At 37.4% G+C, this 18013-nt stretch overlaps 1 protein-coding gene across 1 annotated transcript in view; it reads left to right on the top strand.

The window, feature by feature from the left end:
- Nucleotides 1–18013, top strand: part of MYOM1 (myomesin 1) — a 137899-nt gene that overhangs the window by 31117 nt on the left and 88769 nt on the right. Inside the window, exons 4-8 of the mRNA XM_004421019.3 lie at nucleotides 3893–4033; nucleotides 7034–7391; nucleotides 7862–8019; nucleotides 16083–16175; nucleotides 17828–17916. Coding sequence (XP_004421076.2) covers nucleotides 3893–4033; nucleotides 7034–7391; nucleotides 7862–8019; nucleotides 16083–16175; nucleotides 17828–17916 — 839 coding nt within the window. The remainder of the gene's footprint in view (nucleotides 1–3892; nucleotides 4034–7033; nucleotides 7392–7861; nucleotides 8020–16082; nucleotides 16176–17827; nucleotides 17917–18013) is intronic.

Raw genomic sequence — 18013 nt, 5'->3', positions numbered from 1 at the left:
AACCTAGGACATTTTCCCAAAATTATATGGTGATTATAAACATAACTTAAAGGAACTCACATATTACTTTATGTAAAGTATAATGAGATTTTTTATGTTTTATTTTCAACAGGACTGTGATGATTTCATAACCTCAATTTATGTGAATAAATTCAGGAATAGCAACTTCAGAGTCATTATGAGCAGCGTGACATGGTGCAATGGTTTCTACAGTGGGGAGTCCATGAAAGCAAACCATGGAGGTGTAAGAAGAAATATTAGCACTTCTATTTTTTAAAACATCAGATTTGGTCTTTAAAATTTTTCTATTGATTGACTGTTTCATAAAGTAAGAATATTTATACAGCAGTATGTGCAAAGAACTTATAAATAAACAAACATGTATAGGTGATATGCCCCCAATATTTTTGGAACAAGAACACTCAGTCACAAAAGTTGGAGACCACTACTATAGTGGAAAGAACACTAACCCAGAGGGGTGCTACTCCTGGTTCAGCTACCAACTTGCTGTGTGAAGATGGGCAAGTTACAAAGATGCTCCAGGTCTGCTCCGTCAATAAAACGAGGAACCTGGTGTAAATGTCCCTGAGGTCTCTTCCGGCTCTGAGATTCTATAAGTGGTTTTGTTCTTGCTTTTCCTGTCAAGAATAATTATGAAGTTGTAAGAGCAGAAGGTTATCTTTCATTGTTTTTGTTCAGTGTTTGAATCGGATGCAGGTGTAAGCCTATTTCTTTGTTCCTGGACTATTTCCAGAGAATGCTTTCTGTACCTTGGCTACATCCCTTCCCTATGGTGCTGCTGGTCATAGATGTGATGATATCATACACACCAAAGTATTTTTTAAAATTCTGCTGACTTTAGGCATATATATCAACAGAGGACAGACAATTAATAGCAGAGTACAAAAAGAGGTAACTAGGCACGGTTACAGGTGCGTGGTGCACACATGCACACACAAATCAATCCTTACCTGTTGCTTAATTTCATTGCTGTCATAAATTGAAATTCAGGAAGTTAATTTAGATTTAAGTTAATCAAGATTTAAGCTGAGTTCATAAAAAACATTAAATGTAGTTTTAATAGTTAAAAGACCCACACAGATCCATACATATCAAGTTTAGTATCTACTCAGAAACTGAGTTATAAGGCAGAGAATTATTTTCAAAATTTAGATACAACTAAAAGCCCAAGAGGTTAGCAAGCCCTTATTTAGTTCTTTCATTTACGTTCAAAGAAATTTAAATTTTCCATATCCTAGTTAACTCCTCTAAAAACATTATTCAACTTTAAAATTCGATAGAGTAAGATATTAGAATTTGGTATTCATGGATCATAACAAAATAGACTATTGATAGGTTTTCTTCAAATAATTAGTTACACATGATTATATAGTTAATTCCTTAAAACTTTGTGTTTCTCTGATTTAGTTTTGTTTTCCAGCTTCAGTAAATAACTTAGCATTAGTAAATAGTCTGTTGGCATAATATTTTAGCATCTATTCCTTCTCATACTCTTTTTTATTGGAATTCAAAAGCTTGTAGAAACTTTAAAGAGCATAACAAAAATCTGTTTTTTTCTAAAAATTTGGATTTTGTAAGTAATATTATATAATACGTAACATCATAAGGCTTTTTATGAAGTCTATCGTTCCAAATGAAATATAAAATGGAAACAGATAATAGTACCATGAATCTTTACCATAAAGTTCAACTATTAAAAGCCAGCTGCTGTGAGTTATCTGTGAGAATGGAATAATCACATTCTGGCACAGTCTAGGTAATAAATGCATCTTTTAAAGATTTATCTCAAAGGGAAAATGACAGAAAATGAACAATAACACAACAAAAAAAGTGACAAATCATGGCTGTTTTGATGTAAATAAATGTTGAAAATACAAGCTCATGAGAATATGACTGTAGACACTAGAATGAAAGTAAAGAGAAAAGAGCAAAAACAGAAAAACAGGAGAGAAATTAGAAAATGTAAATGTTCTATAAATAGAAAAAAGACATTCTTAAACTCCTTAATTAGTTTTATTTTGCACAGTTGTGGAATAAAGAGGTGAAGGAAAATACCACTTTAGAGTTAGCCGGGTATAAGCATAGCCTGTACTTTGTAACCTGCAGGGGGCGCATAGAATGCAGTCATTTTGCTGCTTCCTGGAACAGCCAGCGGGGAGCAAATTTCACTGAGGCTTCCAGTTGGTAACCAATCCACAAGCTTGAATTCAAGGTTCTAACCTTTAGTTTTAATGCTGGTTATAGAATAAGAGTTAGATATTCACCCTGGGGGAGGGTGTAGTTAGTGGAGGAGGAAGAGTTGGCCATTTCCATGCTACCACTCCAGTCCGGGGATTAAAGGCAGTAGCCCAGCCTTCTCCACCAGGCCCAGAGCCACTTCACCCCCTGTACTTCCTAGAAGCCCTTCCAATTCTGTGCTACCTGTTTAGCAGAGGGTAGGGGTACTTGCATTATTATGTATCCATTTTGTACTTTGTATATGTTTGGCTTGTCTTCTGCTTTTGATTTAGGTAATTTTCTTTGCTTTTCCAAATGCTTTTTAAAGATTGGGAAATGGTCAAGGTTTGAATGGTTTGGAAGCTTTTTCTGTTTCTACTGGGCAGCTTGCTTTTCCCATGCTGCACCACTCGTACACTTCACTTTCTCTTCAAATTTTCTCTAGACCAGGGGTCTTTTTAATATTAGCTTTTTATTTTAGAATTGTTTCAAATCTACGGGAAACTTAGAAGGATAGGACAGAGAGTTCCCATACAGCTCCCTATTGTGAACATCTTTCATTACCGTGTAGACCAGGGGCTTTTGACCTGAGTTCACGATTAACTTCAGGGAGTCCATGAACTCCTGAAATTTATGCCAAATTGTATATGTTTGAATGAAAATGGACTTTATTTCTTTCAAGAACTATGTAGATTGACGGTACCTTTAGTTTTGTCAGTCTTTTTTCTCCAGGTGCAATCTGCTCTCGTGTTTTCTGCCCCACTTGTGCATTTTTTGGTTTATTAGAAACTATCTCCAGGGCCGGCCCCGTGGCTTAGTGGTTAAGCGCGCGCGCTCCGCTGCTGGTGGCCCAGGTTCGGATCCCGGGTGCGCACTGACGCACCGCTCCTCCGGCCATGCTGAGGCCGTGTCCCACATACAGCAACTAGAAGGATGTGCAGCTATGACAGACAACTATCTACTGGGGCTTTGGGGGAAAAATAAATAAATAAAATCTTTAAAAAAAAAAAAGAAAGAAACTATCTCCAAGTGCACATTTGCACCAGTGTGCATGGGTGGATTTATGTGCACAACAGAACTGATAAAAGGGTTCTTTATCACAGCCCTGTAATTCTCTGAGTCACTCAACACTGTGTTCACATAAAATATATTAACTCTATTGTTTGAGTCCAGTGTTCCTTCACATGAATGAGTCTGTTTACACTATATAAAGGCCTCAAAGTTGAACCTACAAACCCTGTACCAGAATTTCCTGGGCTCCCTATCTATACAATTTTGATTTTTATCAAGCCCCTGAAAGGATTTGGATGCACAATGTATCCAAACCATTTGTATAGACTGCCTACATTTTGAACATTAACTTAACAGCAAAGGATGTTTGGAATTATTACAAAAGCCCTGCTGTGTTCCCTTGAAACTTTAAGGGGGAAGAAGCCATGAAATTACCATGCACCTATTTTTCTTTTGTGTCTATACAGAATGCATTGAGGTCTTTCTCACTCCACTTTAGTTCTCAAGATAAAAGATAATTATAACATTAGAGATCTGGGATTCTGTGAAACCTTCCCCAAGTTAAAACTTCCTTTTATAAGCATTTTTTATATTTTAAGTGCATTTTTTTTGTTATCGTCTAATATTAGGGATTTTGTTTCAGACTTACAGATTCCAGTCTGATGTTAGAAGATTATTCATCCAAGTTGAGCCCCCAAACAAAGAGAGCCAGGAAGAGCCTTCTCTCTGGGGAGGAGAAGGAAAATCTGCCAAGTGACTACATGGTGCCCATCTTCTCAGGACGGTGCGTATGCATTTTCTTCCTGGCTTTGATTATTAGAGAGTGGAGAGTAGATGTTGTCAGATAATAATAATAATAGCAGCTAACATTTATTGAACAGTTACTGTGTACTGGTTGAGAAAGATCTGAGGAAGCTTGGAACACTGGTCTGAGGGAGATATGTTCATTGTAAAAATCTTTGCCATCACATAGGATGGCTACATGACAAAAGAGAATGAGTAGGAACTTAATTCTAATTATGTAACTAGTTGAAATTGAATGCTAGTGATTAGACACTATATATAATCACTGTAAATACAGTATAAAGAAAGGTTCAAAACTATAAAATGTTGGGTATACTAAAAAAAATAATCAGATGATATGTTTAGGTAGATGGAAACTATCCTAATTACCAGTGTGGTTTTAATTATTGTTCATTAGGAAGAAAAAAATCTTAGATAACATAGACTAAGTTAAAGAATTACATCATAATTAGAATGCCTGGCTTTTATTTGTTGAATGTAAAATAGATTACTGTTTATTTTGAGGTAAACTTCAAACAAAATAATCACTAAATCACAAGTCTGTGTAATGCCAAATTTCTGTGTTTATAATATAAAGGTTTGTTTCAAACAGTAATAATATCCAAAGGAACCTTGAAAGGAAACTTGTCTGGAACACCAAATTAAAGTTTAACGGGAACTTTCTGAGCCTTTCCTGTTTATTTTCCTTTGAATGGAGAATTAGTCACTGAGCTGAGGTGATACTCAAAATGAGATCATCCTCTCAGGGCAAATGCTATCAGTAAATTCAGCAGGCAATAATGTAGTGTCATTTTTGGTGACCTACTTCTGTTTCCCTTGTGTTTTTCTTCCCATTCTTCTCTGACTGTTCTTTTGGAATTATTTCAGAGGCTAATGTCATAATTGCTCTGAACCCAATTAGGGAGGTAAGAGGATAAATAATATTCTCTGTTTAGCTTTTTCTTTGATATCTCTGATTTTTTTAAAGTGAATTTCCCATTGGAGCATGCTTATTTGCTAATATGCTTGCCCAGACTTAGCCTCTTCAGTTAGTTTAATATACACTCATATTCCTTATAGGAGATGGCTAGGCTAGAAGAGTAAAGTGTTTTCAACTTTTTTCCCACTCTGTTTTTAAAAAATCATTGAAATACCACATCAACTGAGCATTAACCTCATGGCATGCCTCACCACCTGTGTGAGCACTACATGAAGCTTCTCACTGTCAATGTCTTCTCCTTCCCCACCAAACTCTTTCGTCTCCTTGAGGCTAGTCTGAAGAAATGATAATTTACAAATTAAACCATGATAAAACAAAATATGAATAAAAATTCATCTCCTAGGTTTTATTTCCAGTTCTCCTTTATTTTTTATAGAGAGCCATCTCCTATGTTCTATTACTGTGTTGAAAATAACATAAGGGTGTTAACAGTACTAACAATCTAAGAAGAGAATGGGAAAGAAATGAACCTTTGTTGAGTACCTGTTGTTTGCTGGGAATCATACTCAGTGTTTTATATAAACTGTCTTGCTAAATCCTCAATACGGCCCTGGAGAGGTATTAGTATATCAATTTTTGGACAAGGAACTCAAGGCCCAGTGACTTGCTGGAAGTCACATGGCTAGTAGTGGAAGAGCTGAGAGTCCCCCTAGGATTGACCAATGCATTCTGCAATTATAGCATATTTCTGGAAAATACCATTTCTTCTGCATGGCATTTGAAAATTCCACTTCTTATTGTCTGATAAATTGAGTTAACTTTGTGTAAGCAACAGGGTTTTGAGTTGAGACCGGCAGAGAGAGTCAGAGGACTGGGAAGGTTTTAAATTCATTTAAAATTTGTAGTAGTGCATTTCTGTTAGCATCATATTCTTGCTATCGTATCCAGATTATAACATGGTTGTCACTGACATGCACTTATATTTACTTAAAGGAGAGCGTCCCTGCTGTGCGGGTCAAAAATATTTTTTACGTGTATTTGAGTTCTCATGTGAAATAATTACAGTTTTTCTGAGGTTTAGCTTATTTGTAAATGGAAAAGGCAAGGAGACTGTCACTCCATTCTGCCCTCTAGAGCTATATCAATGTGTCCACTCTTAGAGGTAATGTGAGCTTAAACTTAAAGTTCTCTTAGAGTTGTCTCAACTCGGGCAAGACTAGCATTGAACATAATCCATTATTATATATATTGAATCATATTACAAAGCTCATCTTAAATCTCTCTACTGTATATTAACCTCTATAGAGAATTCCAAGCAGATTCTCATGATGGTTTGTTTTGTATTCACTTATTAATTCATTCACTTCCTACCTCACTCAAAAAAAAATAAAAAAACCATAGAGATAATTATGGCAGGACACTAAGCTAAAAATCTTCCATCTTTCTTTTTCTTCACCTAAACTTTCTTTTTCTTCACCTAAATTATAGTGGATATATTACTTACTTCCTTATTAGAAACTACCTTATTAATATTTGTAGAGATAGAGATAAGGAAAAAGAAATTAAAATTTACTCACATAGTTTAGTAAGAAACAAAGTGGACTAATCTTGTCTCCCAAATGTTTCAGTAATATTCCATGAGAAATGCCAAACTTGGGCAAATGTTGAGTCCTATTCCTCAGCAAACTAAGAACCAGGGAAATGACTTTGGGCAAGTTATCTAATTTCTCTGAGTCTTATTACCATACATCTAAAATAGAAATGATACAGTTTACCTCATAGGGTTGTTGTGGGGATAAAACGAGAAAAATGTATGTAAAAAGCACTTGGCAAGAAACAGGGCCATAATAGGTATTATCATTGTTGTTATCATTATTTGTTAAAGTGATGATCACTTCCATTTGTGAAGACTTAGCTCCTGATTTACCAGGTTTTTCTATGTCAGGTTTTCTTTAGGCACAGTACACAGTGTCTGAGGTCTGATAATTTGAACTTAGTAAAATTAGGCAATCTTATCACTGCCATCCACTATATCCATATTTTGCTGTTATTATATTTTAGCCAAAAGCATGTCAGTGGAATTACAGACACGGAAGAAGAAAGAATTAAAGAAGCTGCTGCTTATATAGCCCAGAGGAGTCTTTTTTCTAGTGAAGAAGGAATCACGGCATCCAAACAGGCCGCAGTATCCAAACAGGCTGCAGCATCCAAACAGGCCGCAGTATCAAAACAGGCCACAGTATCCAAACAGTCTGCAGTATCCAAACAGGCCACAGTATCCAAACAGTCTGCAGTATCCCAACAGTCCGCAGCGTCCAAACAGTCCACGTCCAGTCTCCACCAGGAGGCGACTTTGGAGAAGAAGTCCAGGAAAGTTGCAATTCGAGAAAAGGCAGAACAGCTGTCGCTGAGAAAAACAGTAAGAAAAGACAATTTAATGTAACTTACAAATGTGGAAATGTATGTAACAAGTTGTGTGTGTGTGTAGATATAGATGGATGTGTTTCAAATGAAGAAATATGTGGTCTTGTGGAGAAACAAAACTAACAAAAACAAGGAGAAAGACGTCAGAGTGTATAGGTAGAGTGTATAGGTCAAAGAAAGACAAACCTAATAATTTTAAACTCCATGAAATTTTAGGTTCTACAGAAATTCAAGTTCTAAAGAACCTTAAGAAATTCACTTTAGGGAAGTAAAATATGTTTCTCAGGCTTAGAATGTTGAAAATTAAATGATGTGTCTGTTTTAAAAAGAGGCAAGGGAAATGCATTGATCTAAATACAAAAGTAAGGCTCCAAATGGAAAAATGGTAATTTTGGTTTCTACTTGTTATTTTAGTAGCACAGGTTACTTTGATTTCATAATATTTTGATATATATATTTTTTCAGTTAGAAGAAACAGAGGCATTTCATAAAAAGCTGAATGAAGATAATCTTCTTCATGCTCCTGACTTTGTCATTAAACCTCGTTCCCACACTGTTTGGGAGAAAGAAAATGTAAAATTACACTGCTCTGTATCCGGCTGGCCAGAACCTCGTCTCACATGGTACGTTATCTTTATGAAAACTACTCGTAGAATCGATTACACAAAGTTAATTTACCTCTAGTGAAAAATTTAGCATTATGAATATGCAAAAGTCAATGAAAGCATCTACAATTTTGTAGATATTTTTTAAATAATGAAGAAAGGATACTGGGATCAATATTTTATGTATGGGAAGAAAGAACAGTCTCGCATATATTATGATACATTATGATACTTTACAATCCTATTATACGAATGGGTCTTTATCTTATATAAAGTGTTATAGTTTAGTCAACATATATATATATACACACAAAGAAAATGTATGTCTATAACTGCTATGGGTCCTAAAAATTAAATTAAAATTTGCTCCCATTACAATATAGGTATCATTTTGTGACCAGAAGCAATACTGCCTTTTTAAAACATAATTAAAAACCTGAGGGCTCCATCTCTACTCCTCACATGAACTAAGGTTTCAATGTGCTTTCTAAAACCAAACAAAAAAGGAATTGGATAGGAGATATTGCTCAATATGGGAACTTAAGAAATATTCTTTCCATGAAAAATGAGCACCCTTTTTCTCCTTCCATTATATATCCTATTGCAATCGTCAATGACTTTGTGATCCCTAAACTCAGAACCTTGCTGTTGAATGTCATGAACGTCTGCCGCAGAGAGCAGAAGTATGAAAACAATTGAACCGATTTAAAAAGACATTTTCAGTTTTATTCTCTGACCCAGCTATTTTGCATGCTGTTTTCTCCTCCTCAGGAGTGGTGGTAAATGCACCCTGTGCCTCAGTATAAACACTGCACGGAATTGCATTGCCACCTGCAGAGCGCCTGCCTCTTTCTCCTTTCTTTTCCATTATTTCTGATGTTGGTCAAACACTTGGCTAGCACTAATGAAGGTAGCTGACAAGATAAATCCAGTTACCTGTCCAAGGTTATTCTTAAGGAGCAGGATGAGTTTTTAAAAAAATTCACCTGTGATATCGATCCGCCTGTGATAATATTGGATTTACTTACAAGTTTTCATCTGTGTAAACTCTTATCAGAGTTCTTGAGTTTGAAAACCAAAGAATTAAAACCAAAGCCAGCTAATATTATAGTGAACAAAGATGAGAAATGTAGAAACCTATTTCAATGAAAATGAAGTTTTTAAAAATCAATTTACAAGCTTTAAAGTATAAAAGTAAACTATAGCAAGTTAGGAATCAATCCATCTTTGCCTCACCTTTCTCTGTGACTATAGAGTTGCACAATTTGACCTATTAAAGAGACATTTCTTCTTGAAAAACTGATTATTTCCCACTTCAAAAAAATGTCCAAACTTTCCTATAGAAATACATAAAGAATCACAAATTTTCAGCTCTAAGAAATATTATTTGGTCAGTAAAAAATTTCTCTTCTTTCATCAGTTAAAATATATTGTTAATGAATGAATAATTGGTGTCTTTAATCAGGTAAATATATTTATTATACAGTGTCCCATCTCTGTTTTCCTGCTTTTTAAAGATTAAAGATGACTTTCAAAAGGACAAAAGTAATCTCTGGGAGATAAATATTAATTTCTTAAGCATTTATTTATCCTGTGAAATACACAGCAACTAGAATACAAACCCAGTCACATACCGTTGAGGGTATTATTAAGCCAGGGTAATGTGGTTCCACAAAGGCAGAACTCCAACTCTGTAGAAGATTAAACTCCTTTCATCGTATTTTGTTGGCCTGGAAAAGGAGTGATTTAAAAACAAACAAAAAAGGTAAAATCTCCCCAGAAAAATATGAGATGACCAAACTGTTGACCCTTAGAATTCCAGTTAAATTGAAAAATAGAAATACTGTCAATTTTTAGTTATCCTCACTAATGGAGCTTAGAAGTAGTACGATTGACCCCTCAAATCTTTCACATCTGGCTTTGAAATATGTATTTCATTTATTTCTGAATTTTATGTCCTAGAGGCTCATTTTAAACATAAATGAAGGCAGAGAGACAAGATTTGTCTCAGAAATGATTGGGAGGCTGTTCATTTACTGGAACAAGCCTTCTCTAGTTCCTGCACCCTTTAGTGCTTGCAGAAGGCAGCTCTATTCTTTATCAAAAATTCTCCCAGTAGGAACAAGTCAGAACATTTCACTGAAAGTCCTATTGCCTTGCAAGTCAAGTGAAAAGTAAATATTAAAACAAAAGAACCAGTGGACAACTAAGAAAACAGTTAACCGTACTTCAGAGAGCAAGATTTGCCACTGGATAAAGCTGAAATTCGGACAGTCAGCTAGCAGATAATTGAAAACTGGCTATGGCAATAAACAAGGTCAGACCCAGGTTTTGTGGGGGCATGAAGTTTATACAATTTGGGGGACACTCTTTACAAAAAAGAATTTAAAGTTAGTCGTATAAATGAGGCGTAGAGCCTTGGACAGACCCACGCTGGTGAGAGACCCTGAAACTTCAGCTTCATTAGCTTCAAGGTAAATCTACCTCTGGGAATAAACGTCTTGTGGGATTAGTATACCTTCATGGATGTATTGCCTTTTTAAAAATAACCATTAAATGAAGCTGTAATTTACTTTGCAATGCTGGTACAGAGTATGCAATCTTCGGTAAGCATCTTCCCCCTCAAGGAGCAGGGAACCCACAACCCAAGCAAGAACCAAGGTTGTTGGTGATTACTTTGCTGGCATTTATGCCTTTTTGGTACCCAACTGCAGTTTCCTGGGCCTGACACTGAGTACAAGGATGAAAGAAATAATTGGGAAAGAGCTTCCTGAATAGAAGAAGGTAAATTACTGGAATAAGTTTGTGATGATGCTTCGTGCAATGACGCTGCCTCCACTTCTAGCAGTTGGGTCCTTAGGTGTGTGTGCCTGGGGCCTGGCTCCCTTAGAGGCCTTTCCAAAGTGGGTTTGGCTCAAAGTTTCCACTAGGCACCCTTAGGTCATGGAAGTCCCTGAGGTCTAACAAATGATATGAACACGCAACAGCTGCTCTTTGGCCTATCACACTTACTGACCAAATCTATCTAAATGGAATCTAGAGGTGACCCAGAGAGTGCTAAATGACAGGGGCACACATCACTCATCATGGCCAGGTGCAAAGACGCTGAGGAGCACCATCTTATTCCCAACTCACTTCGAGAGAAAAAGGAAGCCTGTTTAGGCATTGGGTCCAGTTTCATTGCAGAGAACACTGCTGCACCACCACAAGGAAGCTGGCCGTCCTGAGGGGGAGCTCTGTCTACATAGAAGGAAAAATATATATGCGGTGAAAAAAACCAAAGTTGTTTTACTTAATAGGCCATATTTATATAATAACTTGTATAATAGGCTATATCTTGATTTAAAGGGGGAGGGAAAAAATTGTATTTGTTTTACTTGCCTAAAGAAACTCTTGAAGGATGTGTCAGAATCTAAGGAGAGTGGTTATCTGTGGGGAGGAGCTGGGTAGAAAGCAGACAAGTTTGAGGAAGAGGACTGTTCCCTGTGCACCCTCACACTTTCTGGTTCTTGGACCATATAAATGTATTGCCTGGTCAAATTTTTAAAATTATACAAAATAGGAGAGAAAAGTTCTCTTTAAAAGAAGGAGAAAGCAGAGTTAATTTTACACTTTTTTTTTTTGAAGAGCCAGATTTAATTGGATTTCTAGCCCAAAGTCTAGATCAATTTTGTCAGTGGAAATCTGGATTGTAATCTGCAGGGAGATTCACAAACTTACTGGAGTAATGTATTGGTATTCACTCACTCAACATCTGTGTTTTCCGATCTATATATGGATACTGGGCTAGATCCTCAAAGGACACACTTAAAATACATGTTTGGAATTCTTCACATTGCCCCTAAAGTCACTGTCAAATAGACACTTAAAGAAATTTGTCATTAGGCATGATAATAATTCAAAACCTGGAATAAAATAGTATGAGAAATGTATCTTAGGAAGATTCTGGACATTTGGAAAAGTTTTATTCTATTTTTGCAAATTACAAGAATTTATGAATTCCATGATAGAATGTATTGAATTTGTTTACAAGATTAGAGTTATTTACAATGTATTTAAACTTAGCAGTTACTACCATATTATCTTAGCAAAACAATCTACACTTAAGACAGTTAAAAATTATTTATAATTTATAATTACTTCCCAACAGAACGGTTTGGAGTTTTAAAATTTTTCTTGTTTATTTATGCCCCAAATCTATCCTAATTGGATAGATCTCTCAGCTAATTGGTTTTTAAAGTGAATAACAGCTGTTTATTCACAACACAAGGTTGGATTCTAAGCAGCAATCACATTTGTGGTGGGATTCACTCTGGCATGCATTATTTATTGATAGGAAAGAATTTCGGTGAAGCTTTTTTGCTTGACCATGCTTTACACTGCTGCAGAACTTTCACTGTAACCCCTTGTTATCAGTCAGCCCAATATCCAAACAGACATTTGTTTGGGGGGAATTAAGTGTGTGTTTTACACACATAAATGAAGAGTATTATTCTAGAAATACTTATAGTATAATGGAAGCTCATTAACTAATAGTTCATAGACTCTACATGAAAATGATAAGGAAAATGTTGTACATCTGAATATTCACAAGAATTCCAGAAACCTTTTGACAAATAATCTCAGGGTGTAGATTACTTTCCAAAATGAGTCAACGACTGGCCAGTTTGGAATTTCACTTTCCAGAAATAACACACTGTGAAGCATATACACAACAGGCCAAAAAATCATTCTTTTCTTCCCTAATGCTGAAGACAGCCAATCTCAAGCAATCCCAAACCTGAATGCCTAGGTGAATTCCTGGGAGAATAGAATTGAATCACTTTCTAACTTAGTCCCTGTCTGCTGCTTTAAAACAGGCATTTCTTACACTGACATCTGGAGTTCCAGAGAAAAGACTAGAAGCTCCTCAAAGTATTGTGTGTTGTGTGTCGTGTGTGTGTGTGTATTTTAAACTGATTTCATATGCCAGGTGGTCACATTAGAAAAGTCATGGGTATTTAGCTGGGAGAAAGGCATTAAGGTACTAAGTCGGATAGTAATAGAGAGCAAGGAAGGTGAAACAACCCTGGGAGCTGCAAAATACTGTTTTTTGTTTTTGTTTTTTTCTGAGGAAGATTTGCCCTGAGCTAATATCTGTGCCAATATTCCTCTACTTTGTATGTGGGTCGCTATCACAGCATGGCTGACGAGTGGTGTAGGTCCATGCCCTGGATCCAAACCTGCGAAACCAGGCTGCCAGAGTGGAGTGCGCCAAACTTAACCACATGCCACAGGGCTGGCCCCTGCAAAATACTGTTTTAACTCAAACTTCACAGAGATATGAACAACATTTTTGCTCAGAAGCCAAATTGAGTGTCACTCAGCCGTTTGGTCAAGTAGCACATGCCACAGCTTTTGGTATCATATTTCTCTTCTTATGCTAAAAGGAACTACTGAAAACACCCCAGCACATGAAAAACCTCAGCAAGAGGGAGCTTCTGAGTCAAGTGTGAAATTACCTACACCAATTTATTCAGAAGAACATGCTGATTAATATGTTCTACCCTGTCCTTCATCAAAACAAGGAATGTTCAAAATTAGGAACAGCCAGGATGTTTCTTATTACAGGCCATCTCTGATCAAATTGTCCTGTCTGCCTGGAGCCCTGTGGTGAGATAGTTGTCTGTGGCTGCTTCTGGGCTGGCAGGAAACAGCTAGCAGTGTCTTCCATGGGTGAGGTAGAAGGCCCACCTGCCAAACAGCTGCAATTCTTATGAGTCCAAACTTTTCATTTCACATCTGAGGGAACTCAGACGCAAAGAGCCTCAGCTTACTTTCTTTGTATGCACTTACTTTAAATTATCCATATTGTGAAGTATGTGTTTGTCAGAACTCTGTTCCTTCCACCAAAAATTATGAAGCTACAATTAATGTATTGTGTCACACAATAATTCCTTTCAATCCAATTTAATAAACACTGATTGCCTAATATTTGCTTACGACTCATGCTTCCTTAAGAGTGGGAATAGAAATAATTATGGATCAGACACAATCCTCATCATTAAGGCACTGACAGCTTAGTAGAAGAGACACATATCCAACCATAATTTGATAAATGTTGTATCTTGCAACTTGAACAAAGTAACACTGACACAGACAGACAGGAACAATTAATATTATGTGGGATTTCAGGGAGGAGTTTATTGAGGAAGTGGCATTTGATCTGAACCTTGAAGGATGAGTTGGGATTTTGCTAGGTGGAGAAGGAGAATGATACATTTTATTTATTTAATTATTTTTTCTGTGTGTGTGAGGAAGATCAGCCCTGAGCTAACATCCGATGCCAGTCCTCTTCTTTTTTTTTTTTTTGCTGAGGAAGATTGGCCCTGGGCTAACATCTTCCTCTACTTTATACGGGACACCACCACAGCATGGCTTGACAAGCAGTGCATCGATGCACGCCTGGGATCAGAACCTGCGAACCCCGGGCCGCCAAAGTGGAGCGCACGCACTTAACCACTATGCCACGGGGCCGGCCCCACATTTTAAAAAGTTTAGAAAATGAATATGTGTTTTTAGGGACATGGGGCGTGTATGTGTGTGAGTCTGTGAATTGGGGAGAGGAAGGAACTGACTGAAGATTATTCCCTTTCTCTTTCTTTCCACCACTTTCCCTGCTCTCAAACCTCCTTATAACCATTTCCAGAAGTGTGAAGACCTAAAATGCAGCTAAATAGAGAATAATTGGGAAATGGAAGCATCACATGTTGTCAGGAGCCAGACTGCCTGGGTTCAAATCCCAGCTCTGCTATTCTAGCTGTATGAGCTGGGGCACGTTACTTAACCTCTCCAGGTGTTGGTTTCTTCATCTGGAAAGTGATGTTAAAAGTAGTACTACCTCATGCGGTTGTTGAGGGATTGAATTTACCAGTCTATACGTAAAGCACTCAGAACCTTGCCTGGCTCATAGTAAATTCTCTGTGTCTGTTGTAGTTATTAGTGTTATTTACATCATCTGTGCACATGAAGTGGGCTGTCTGAAAGGGAGACAAATGAAATCCAGCTGCTCTTTCAGGCGGACAATGGCTTAAGCGGAAAAGCCTGGTCTGGCACCATAGCCACTGGCTATTGAGAACACGAGGAGGTGGTGAAAAATCAAGGTGCCACGTCCAGAGTCGGGAGACAGTGTCTCAGAAGGTGCGCCTCCATGTAGCCCCACCCACTCAGGGCTGAGAGGCTTAACTAGGGATGGGACAGTCGGAAAAAGGGAATCGTTCAGCTTTTATTTCTCAAAAGTTTTCTTTGGTGATTGACATTTTATGTTCTTCCAAGCTAAGAGCCATGCTTGCTTATGACAGAATTAAAGACTTAAATATAAGGAACTTTCAATACCATGACATTGTTTTTAACAATGTGCAAGAATGTTAGTAGGAAGAATGTTTTGCTTTCATCCTGCACAGTCAACAATAAAACCTCCAACACAAAGCCTTCCTCTCTGTTGTGTCAACAATGGTCAAGTTTTTCTTTTTCGTTTTTAGATCTTTTATTGAACTACAACATAGACACAAAGAAGTGCATATTATATATAAGTGTAGAGCTTTGATGAATTTTTGTAGACTGCACACACCATGTAACCAGCACTCAAATCAAGAAACCAAACATTATCAGCACCCAAGACACTTGCTGCATGCCCCTCCGGCGGGGAAGTCACTCTGCTGACTTCTAACAGCATTAATTGGTCTTTTCTGGTTTTGTACTTTATATAAAAGCGATTATTATATTATGTACTCTTTTGTGTCTGGCTCTTTTCACTCAACATTATGTATGCAAGATTCAACTACATTGTTGTGAATGGTGAACTTCTTAAATGTAATTTTATGATGGAGGAGAGGAAAGCATGTTCATCAAGAAGTTTTATTGTATTTATAGTGCATTTTATTTAACCAACTGTGGATTTGCATTTATTGAACTGCTAACCTCAGTGCTGTGTTTACAGGTGTTCCTTCAAGAACAAGAATTGTGTCTGTGTGTATGTGTGCTTTTAATTATGAAGCTATTTACACTTCAACTTATTTCACCTTGTTTCCATTGTCTCACAGGTATAAAAACCAGGTGCCAATAGACGTCCATGCAAACCCTGGAAAGTATGTTATTGAAAGTCAATATGGAGTGCATACTCTGGAGATTATCGCGTAAGAGGACATCAGGGTCCGTGTGTATTGCCCAACAGTCGCTCAGGGAGGTGCTTCACTGCTCCAGTTAATAACTGCTCTCCCTGCTTCTTCCCAATGCAGCCTGATCAGAGTGGGGGATGTTCCCATACCTTGCTTCCCTTGGTGCAACCTAAGAGTGATACGCGTGACTCATTCTTACCAAGCCCACGTTACCTTTCAAAGTGATCTTATGTTTGAGTTTAGTCAAAGATGATGCAGAAAAAATTAATTTGTATCTTTTGGTTTATCCTTTTATATACTCAAGAGTTTTTCTTAGACATTAGTAAGAAAATAAGTTACATAAATAGGCATTTATATTCAGTTATCCTTTCAGAGTTCCAAATCAACATCATCATCATCCTCTTTTGCCTTTAATCATTAAAAGCCATGGAGATTGGGGTGAGTGGCATTGAAAGTAGACTGGACTAGGAGAAATTGTTCCTTCCTTCAGCTCACCAGGAGCTGTGGGAAACTATGTGCCCACCCTATCAACCTGTAGATGGAGGCAGAGCCGAACATTGGGATGTTTTTAAAGCAAAATTGGAAAGCAGAACCTACATCAAAATTTCCAAGTCCTCAAAAGTTTATCATGTTTCCTAATATGGTTTTTAAACCCAAACCCATATATGTGTGTATAAAAAAGTTAAACAAGCATCCACCATTTTAAGTTCACATAAAACCATGACATGCTGAGATGTTAAAGTAAAAATTACATCATTCTGATCTCAAGAGATTTATAGCCTTCTTCTCAGATCAGAGCATCTGGCACAAGTGATGCTGGGCTTCAGGCAGAACACTGGGACCCTGTGATGTTCACCAAGCACTCACTCCCACCTAAAGTCACATCATTTCTTCCAATTGGTAGTTCTACTGAGGCAGCGGTGAAGATCATTCTCTCCCTAACTCCATTATTAAAGACATCCCAATTTCTGTATTATAAGTCAGAGAAACTTCCAAATGGTACTTCTTATGTTGTGCTGTGGGCTAAAACTCCAAGTGTGGCCTGAACCTTAGTACAATCGAGGGATAAATAACTTATTTGTATTTTGAGGCTAGAACACAGAACCATACATTAGACCAACCTGGCTCTGGTTTGTGGCTCAGAGAGGCTGTGGGAGTCTATAAGGAGACGCTGTTTCTTTTCTTCTCTGTCTCTCCATTGCCCCCAGACTCACTCTGAGGGAGGCCAGCAGGGAGGCCATGGCTCCAGGGTGCTCCGGGTTACCTGCTACAAAGGTACACGGCCAGACATTTTCTGCTTCCAGTACTAATTTAGACCAGTTTTTCATGGGTCTAAATTTTGCTGTTCACACTGTACTTTATGTGCTTGGCACTTTGTTGACTTTTTTTGACATTTAAAATAAACTCCGGCTAAGGTCACAACAGACAACAGATGTCCTCCTCCTATTCTGTGCCACTGGCCTGAAATTGCAGTAGATCTCTTGGACTATACAAAATCCCACAGGAAGCTAGATCAGAGACAGACAGTAGTTTCATCAAGAGTCCCAAAGAGCCATATGTTAGCCAATGATTTGCAGTGTGCTGTGTTAGTGGAGAGATCCTTGATGGAACAGCTAGCAATTAAAAGGAGTGTCACTGAGATAGCCCCTCATTTCCATTCGTTCTTTCAGATGTGACTTTGAGGACACCGCTCAGTACCGGGCCTCGGTGATGAATGTTAAAGGAGAGCTTTCAGCATATGCTTCCGTTGTGGTAAAGAGTAGGTTTGCTGGACTTGTTTTATTCAAATGTATTTTTTTTTTAATTCTTCTCATTGTTAACAAGTAGACCATGAAACAGTTCACATGCATTTCTGA

This window comes from Ceratotherium simum, chromosome 14 (genome assembly GCF_057802395.1).
Source record: "Ceratotherium simum simum isolate JZ-2026a chromosome 14, ASM5780239v1, whole genome shotgun sequence".
NCBI lineage: Eukaryota > Metazoa > Chordata > Mammalia > Perissodactyla > Rhinocerotidae > Ceratotherium > Ceratotherium simum.
Note: the sequence above shows the minus strand (reverse complement) of the source record. Positions and strands in the feature narration are given on the sequence as shown.